Below are 8,760 nucleotides of genomic sequence, written 5' to 3'. Positions count from 1 at the left end.
TGTATTCAAAGAGAAGTTGTCACTCATTTATTCCATGTGTGTAGGGTTTACTCTTCGAGAATGTTAATTAAATATTCACTGGACAACACCTGAAAGACTGAGGATTGTTTTATTAGATATGAAACAACTTAAATGCATTTAATTGCACAGCATTTTCTTTTCTTTTTTTGCAGCATTTTAAAGGTTGGCACTAAATTCACTTGGCAAATGGATGGAAACATAGCCAGTGTTGTACACTCTACCAAGCCATATTGTGTGACATTATAATTTCAAACAAATCTGTGAGAAACGGTAAATCATCTCGATGTTGGCAACCCTGAAGACAGAGTTGCAAAAGAACTGTCTGACCTGGGACCTTCTTGCTGTGAGGCAAGAGTGCTAACCACTGGGCCTTCCGTCACAACCAATAATTTATTGCTGAGGGAGGAAGCCAGGAAGCTCACCGATTCAGCCTTCGGATGAAAATGGTAAGGTAAGGTAAGTTTATTTATATAGCACTTTTCAGTAATAAGACAATTTAAAGTGCTGTACATGAACAAAAAAACATTGCAGACATACACTGGAAAACCAAAGGAATAAGCTAAATAAATCCTTGACTAGACTTCTTTTATACATTAACAAACATACATAAAGACTTAATTGTTTCAATTGATAATCAGAAACAAGCTAAGTATATTCTTCAGGATTTCTAATCTAAAGTAATTTTGTTAAACCTTTCAAAGGTATATATAGAATAACTTCTTTTGTTTAAGAAACCTTCTCTTGATCAAGATGAGTTAGTAAATTACAGACCTATATCTAATCTTCTTTTCTTATCTAAAATTCTTGAGAAAGTAGTTGCTAATCAACTTTGTGAACATTTACAAAGTAATGACCTACTTGAGGAGTTTCAGTCAGGCTTCAGAGCTCATCATAGCACTGAAACAGCTCTGGTGAAGGTCACTAATGATATTCTCATGGCCTCAGATAATGGACTTGTGTCTATACTTGTCCTGTTAGATCTCAGTGCTGCGTTTGATACAGTTGATCACAATATTCTCCTACAAAGACTTGAACATACTGTAGGGATTAAGGGGAAAGCATTAGGCTGGTTTAAATCTTATCTGTCAGACAGATTCCAATTTGTTCATGTTAATAATAAATCTTCCTCAAACTCTAGGGTCACCTGTGGAGTACCACAGGGTTCAGTCCTTGGACCAATTCTCTTTACTATATATATGCTTCCGATAGGCAAAATTATCAGACAGCATGGGATTAATTTCCACTGTTATGCTGATGATACTCAGCTATATTTATCCATAAATCCTGATGAATCCAATCAATTACTTCGACTGCAGTCATGTCTTGATGACATCAAAAGCTGGATGACTTTAAATTTCCTGCATCTAAATTCTGACAAGACCGAAGTTGTAATCTTTGGGCCAGAGTCCTCAAAAAATAAACTTCTTAACCAATCACTTAATATGGGTGGCATTAACCTGGCCTCTGGTAATAAAGTAAACAATCTTGGTGTTATTTTTGACCAAGACATGTCATTTAAATCCCATATTAAACAGGTTTCCAGAGTTTCCTTTTTTCACCTCCGGAATATCGCCAAAATTAGAAACATTCTGTCCAGGAGTGATGCTGAAAAACTGGTCCATGCATTTGTTACTTCAAGGCTGGACTATTGTAATTCTTTACTATCAGGAAGTCCACAAAATGCAGTTCAAAGCCTTCAGCTGATCCAAAATGCTGCAGCAAGAGTTCTGATGAAAATCAACAAGCGGGATCATATTTCTCCAATTTTAGCTTCCCTTCATTGGCTTCCTGTTACATCAAGAATAGAATTTAAAATTCTTCTTCTAACGTATAAAGCCCTTAATAATCAAACTCCATCATATATCAGAGCTCTGATTACCCCGTATGTTCCTAACAGAGCACTTCGCTCTCAGACTGCAGGTCTGCTGGTGGTTCCTAGAGTCTCTAAAAGTAGAATGGGAGGCAGATCCTTTAGCTATCAGGCTCCTCTCCTGTGGAACCAACTCCCAGTTTTGGTCCGTGAGGCAGACACCCTGTCTACTTTTAAGACTAGGCTTAAAACTTTTCTTTTTGACAAAATTATAACTAGTGGCTCATGTTACTCTCAGCTACCTTTATAGTTTTACTGCTATAGGCTTAGGCTACTGGAGTGCATCAGGATCTAATTTTCTCACTCTATTGAGTTCTACTGTTCTTCAATTATGCATTATGTGTTGTCATTTCTGCTTTAACTTTCTGTTCTCTCTCTTTTCTCTTCATAGTAGGTACACCTGGTCTGGCGTTCTGTTAACTGTGACATCATCCAGAGAAGACGGCTCACCCGCTACTACCATCTAATGTAGAACAGATTACTAGATCAATGTGTGCTTCTGTGCTTTTTTGTTTCTCTTGTTGTGTCTCTGTTCTGTCTTCTGTAACCCCAGTCGGTCGAGGCAGATGACCGTTCATACTGAGCCCGGTTCTGCCGGAGGTTTTTCCTTCCCGCTAATGGGTGGTTTTTCTTCCCACTGTCGCTTCATGCTTGCTCAGTATGAGGGATTGCAGCAAAGCCATGTACAATGCAGATGACTCTTCCTGTGGCTCTACGCTTCCCCAGGAGTGAATGCTGCTTGTCGGGACTTTGATGCAATTAACTGGTTTCCTTATATAGGACATTTTTGACCAATCTGTATAATCTGACCCAATCTGTATAATATGATTGAACTTGACTTTGTAAATTTGGCGCTATATAAATAAAATTGAATTGAATTGAATTGAATTGTTTCATTGTTTCTCTGGAAAGAGCTTCATGACTAAAAATGCAAAGCTTAAGTTTTCTTCTATGCATACATTCCTCAAAGCTACAACTTAAGATTTCTAATCTGACCTTTCTAAACCACAGCTGAAATGGTAGCTTCATCACTAAATATTCTAAGAAAGCCATAGCTTGAGGACTCTGATCTGATGATTCTGACACTACAGCTAAAACAGAAAGCAGCATAGTAAGAGAAGAAAGCACAGTAGAGGCGGTGTGTGTGCCTGTGTGTTTTAGTGTAATCAAGTGTGTGTGTTTGTGTGTGTGTGTGTGTGTGTGTGTGTGTGTGTGTGTTTGTCTGTGAACTGTCCCAGATAGCACTTGCAGTCATTAATCTTTGCTAGTGATGGAATGTTATTAGGCAGTTCAGTTCAGTACGCTCTGTTCAAGGTCACAGATGTGAAATGTAACAGGGTGTCTTGTTTACATAACATCTAGGAGAAATTAAGATTGCAGGAGAGCCACTTTGGATAATAGCATCTGTTTTGGGCAGGCAGACTCTTGTTTTTCTGTCTGCCTTGAAGTCTCATTCGTACATCTCAATGGGAATTCCAAAACAGCCAAAAGTGTGGTCATTCTGCCAGGGTCCATCTTCCAGCTTTCTCCAAGATTTGTTTTCCATCCTGCCAGCAAGTTCAGAAACCGCAGCTGGTTTGTAATTCTGCTTAAACAGCATTTCAGTCTGAGCGCTGGTAGCAGACATATCCCTCACATAGTTCAGGTAGCCTTGACATGTGCCAAAACATCTACCGATGTATTCACAATTTCTCAATACTACAGATTTCTCCAAAAAGCAGAAATCCCATTTTCAAGATCCTTGACTGACAAAGTGGACAGACACAAGATCCTCCTCCTACTGTGTGTCCAGTTGCACATGACCCTTCGGGCACAGGGGCTCTCCTTCGCCCAGTCTTCTCATTGAGAAAATTTTATCAATTGAGAATCCAGCTGATCAGATCCAAATTTTATAGTTTGGAATATATGTAAAAAGAGGCTCCAAAAAAATGTATAGAAACAAGCAGAGAAGTGGGGGAGGGAGAGGGGGAAAGAAAACGAAGAAAAGAGATGAAGAGATTAGAGAAAAGTGTCCACATTTAACAAGAAGCAGGAAGGAAAAAAAGAAACATGAAGGAATCCATTCTGAACATTCAGGCCCAAAGTATAAGAGATAACCTTGTCTTTGTCAGTATCCCAGAGAAGCAAGAGGAGGATGACGGGGAAACAATCTGTGAGTTGCACTGGCAGCAACTGAAACTCCCGGTTGATGACGTAAAAAACATCACCTTCCACCACGTTCACCAGCCCAGAGGGAAGAAGCCAGATAAAACCCAGCCTCAGCTGATTGTAGCTAAATTCGAGCATTACAAACAAAAAGAGCAGGTCAGAAGTCGGGGCAGAGTGCTGTGAGAAAAAAAAAATCAGCATCAATGACCAGTTTCCTAAAGAAATCCTTGATCGAATGCGAGTATTATTCCCAATCAGGAAGAAATGCATGGCTGAGGGTGTCAGGGCTACAGTTGCTGTAGATAAGCTTTATATTAATGATTAGCTGTTTAGGGATCAGAAGGTCATTCTGTTGCTTTATTAGCAGCACAGCATGTGACAGAGGTTAAAAGAGAATATAATTGAAAACAGTGATAAATAAATCACTTTATTTATAAAATAAATAAAGTGCAGCATGTTTGCACGGTATGTTGGTTAGTCACAGCTGGGTTTCTGTGTTCCATCCATCCATCCATCCATCCATCCATCCATCCATCCATCCATCCATCCATCCATCCATCCATCCATCCATCCATCCATCCATCTTCTTATCCGGGGTCGGGTCGTGGGGGTAGCAGCTTCAGTAGGGAGGCCCAAACGTCCCTCTCCCCAGCCACTTGGGCCAGCTACTCCGGGGGATAACCAGGCGTTCCCAGGCCAGCAGAGAGACATAGTCCCTCCAGCGTGTCCTGGGTCTTCCCCTGGGCCTCCTCCCAGTGGGACGTGCCCAGAACACCTCACCAGGGAGGCATCCAGGAGGCATCCTAACCAGATGCCCGAGTCCTCCCCGGATGACTGAGCTCCTCACCCTATCTCCAAGGGAGAGCCCAGACACACTACGGAGAAAACTCATTTCAGCTTCTCGTATCCGGGATCTCGTTCTTTCATGACTATAGATGAAGGTAGGAACATAGATCGACCGGAAAATCGAGAGCTTCACCTTTTGGCTCAGCTCTCTGTTCACCACAACGGACTGGTACAGCTCCCGCTTTACAGCAGACGCTGCACCAATCCGCCTGTTGATCTCCTGCCCCAAGTTGAAGATTTTTAACCCGATTTTAAGATTAAACGCAGATCTTGTCTTATTGCAAGAAATTCATAAATCAGCTACAACTATAAACGATCTCAACTCACCCGAGTTCCCTAATGTGTTTTCCACCTGCTATAACTCTAACAAAGAGAAGTAGCAATTTTAATCCACAAAACCATTAGTTTTACAATATTAGACAAACTTTTAGAGCCTGAAGGTAAATTCATAATAATAAACATATCTATCTATAACGAAAAGTTAGGTATTGTCATTAAAATGGCTCAAATCTTGATGACCCCTCATTCTTTCACAAACTTTTCCCCGCACTTTAACACACCTGGATAAATCTCTATTTATTGGGGGCTACGTTAACTTTGGTCTAAATGAGGAAAAAGGTTGAATACAATAGAGACTCCGCGCTGGAAAATATTAAAAGTAGTCAAACAATACATGAGTGCTTATTGTCTTTGCGATGCATGGCGATCTCTTCATCCTAACAGTAAGGAATATACTTTCTTTTCAAATGTCCATCATCCCTACTCTGGTTTGGACTGTTTCTTAATCAGCAGCTCACTGCTGTCTGACATTTCAGATGCTGTAGTAGATCCTACAACTGTCAGTGATCATGCTCCTGTTTCTTTAACCCCAGTAAATAAAAAGTTATCCCACAAAACATTATCTGGAGATTTAATACATCATTGCTTAAGGATGAAGAATTTATCAAATATTTCAAAGAAGAGTGGGCTTCATACTTAGAGTACAATGAATGCTCTACCAGAGACATTATGATCTATTCGCTGGGAGGCAGGGAAATCATTTATGAGAAGTAAAATAATTTACTCAAGATGCTCATAATGCCTGATAGGCGTCTTAAAGGCAGTTTTCCATTTGTCCCCCATCCGTGATGAAAGATGATAGGCATTACAGGAGTCTACTTGGTGTAGAGAATATTTGTTGTTAACCGTAATACGGTTGAGTTCTCAGTAGTTGATACATGGTCTAAGGGTTTTAGCTTTCTTGGAAACAAAAATCAAACCTGCACTGACAGGGGATGAAGATGGTCCAATGATGCCTGCCTTGAGAAAATAACTGATGTAGCTAACCGAGGACCAACATTCTGTTCCTGAAATGAAGTACAAACAACCTGAGGGTAACAGAGCACCTGGGAGGAGGTCGATGGCGCACTGGAAAGGCATTGAGGAAGATGTGAAAGAGTGTTGTGTCTGGCTGAGCGGGAGCTGTAGCAGGTTGGCGGCCCACATTTAATGACCTCAGTATGGTGAACAGGTAATGACTTGACATGAGAAAACAGCAACAGATCCTCAGGGGGCTGAGGAAGTGACTATGAACCTCGACATCCAGGAATGGCTCTAGGGCTGACTGTCCAGGTACCCTTGGGAGTGCTAATGCTCTGATGCCTCGCTTCTGGCTTCTGCCTCCTTAAATATGCTGCTTGATTAGAGAGATTCCTTAGCACCTGTGTCACCATCCACCTGTCGCACCCTGCTGGAGAGAATGTAGTACTGCACAACACCACTACCCAGCAAAGAACAACTGCACACCTTACACATACCTCTTGTGTCCTGAACCCCATAACTGACGTACATTTAGTGGAGACGCCGAGATCAGCCTTCAGGCTCCATTAGTTAAGCTTCACAGCTGTGTTTAATGGTGTCTCAGTTGATATCACAGATATCATCCTGAGGTAATGGGGGGGAAGGGGGTCAGCCAGTGAAGGCTAGACAGCAAATCTCTTCCACTCTTTGTTTTTTCTTGGTATGAAATGGAATGCAGCCATGCTATAGTGACAGCAGTGTCCATAGCAAAAACTACTCATCTCTGTATTTGTAAACCCTGATAGTTTTTCCTGCTGTCTTCCTGCTCTTGGCAGCTCTAGTCTGTCCACATTCTTTCTTTAGGTTGAGGGCGTGTGTAACCGGCATACACCCACGTGGGAAACTTAAGAAGCTGGTATCGTCTGAACAAACAAAGCTCAGAGTTAATTTTAAGGAAAAGAAGCTCACACAGTCTACGTGGTTGAGAGGAGAAATGGAGCAGAATCAGCTGGACCGAGAAACCTTCTCCTGCTGGATTTGTCTGGATCTACTGAAGGATCCAGTGGCTATTCCCTGTGGACACAGCTACTGTATGAAGTGTATTAAAAACTTCTGGGATGGAGAGGATCAGAAAGGAAACCACAGCTGCCCTCAGTGCAGGGAGACCTTCAGACCAAGGCCCGTTCTGAAGAAAAACACCATGTTAGCAGCTTTAGTGGAGCAGCTGAAGAAGACTGGACTCCAAGCTGCTCCTGCTGATCTCTGCTATGCTGGACCTGAAGATGTGGCCTGTGATTTCTGCTCTGGAAGAAAACTGAAAGCCATCAAGTCCTGTTTAATCTGTCTGGCCTCTTTCTGTGAGAAACACCTTCAGCCTCATTATGATGTTGCTCCACTAAAGAAACACAAGCTGGTGGAGCCCTCCAAGAACCTCCAGGAGAACATCTGCTCCCGTCATGATGAGGTGATGAAGATGTTCTGTCGTACTGATCAGAAGTGTATCTGTTATCTCTGCCCTGTGGATGAACATAAAGGCCACGACACAGTGTCAGCTGCAGCAGAAAGGACTGAGAGGCAGAGAGAGCTGGAGGTGAGACGAGAAAACATCCAGCAGAGAATCCAGGACAGAGAGAAAGATGTGAAGCTGCTTCAACAGGAGCTGGAGGCCATCAAGCACTCTGCTGAAAAAGCAGTGGAGGACAGTGAGAAGATCTTCACTCAGCTGATCCGTCTCATCCAGAAAAGAAGCTCTGATGTGAAGCAGCAGATCAGATCCCAGCAGGAAACTGAAGGGAGTCGAGTCAAAGAGCTTCAGGAGAAGCTGGAGCAGGAGATCACTGAGCTGAAGAGGAAGGACGCTGAGCTGAAGCAGCTCTCAGACACAGAGGATCACAACCAGTTTCTCCACAACTACCCCTCACTGTCAGCACTCAGTGAGTCTACACACTCATCCAGCATCAAGATCCGTCCTCTGAGCTACTTTGAGGATGTGACAGCAGCTGTGTCAAAGCTCAGAGATCAACTACAGGACATCCTGAAAGACACACGGACAAACATCTCACTGAGACTCACTGAGGTGGATGTTTTACTGTCAGAACCAGAACCAAAGAGCAGAGCTGAATTATTGAAATATTCATGTGAAATTACACTGGATCCAAACACAGCACACAATGAGCTGTTACTATCAGAGGAGAACAGGAAGGTGACATGGATAGATAAACCTCAATCTTTGTCTAGTCATCCAGACAGATTCACTGATTGGTTTCAGGTTCTGAGTAGAGAGAGTCTGACTGGACGTTGTTACTGGGAAGTGGAGTGGAGCGGGATACAAGTTCATGTAGCAGTCGCATACAAGAATATCAGCAGAGCAGGAATTGGAAATGAATGTGAATTTGGAGCTAATGACAAATCTTGGGCATTATATTCTTCCCAAAATGGTTATCAATTTGGTCACAACAACATCTGGACCTCCATCTCAGGTCCTGATTCCTCCAGAGTAGGAGTGTACCTGGATCACAGAGCAGGTATTCTGTCCTTCTACAGCGTCTCTGAAACCATGACTCTCCTCCACAGAGTCCAGACTACCTTCACTCAGC

The 8,760-nt window shown here is 42.4% G+C and overlaps 1 protein-coding gene across 1 annotated transcript; it reads left to right on the top strand.

Moving 5' to 3' along the window:
* Positions 1–7,137: 7,137 nt before the first annotated feature.
* LOC118560338 (tripartite motif-containing protein 16-like) lies at positions 7,138–8,760 on the top strand. The gene is made up of 2 exons (XM_036131280.1): positions 7,138–8,364; positions 8,619–8,760. The coding sequence occupies exons 1-2, from the start codon at positions 7,158–7,160 to the stop codon at positions 8,648–8,650; spliced, it is 1,239 nt and encodes a 412-aa protein (XP_035987173.1). The 5' UTR covers positions 7,138–7,157; the 3' UTR covers positions 8,651–8,760.

This window comes from Fundulus heteroclitus, unplaced genomic scaffold (genome assembly GCF_011125445.2).
Source record: "Fundulus heteroclitus isolate FHET01 unplaced genomic scaffold, MU-UCD_Fhet_4.1 scaffold_42, whole genome shotgun sequence".
NCBI lineage: Eukaryota > Metazoa > Chordata > Actinopteri > Cyprinodontiformes > Fundulidae > Fundulus > Fundulus heteroclitus.
This window is presented reverse-complemented; position numbering and strand designations above follow the sequence as displayed.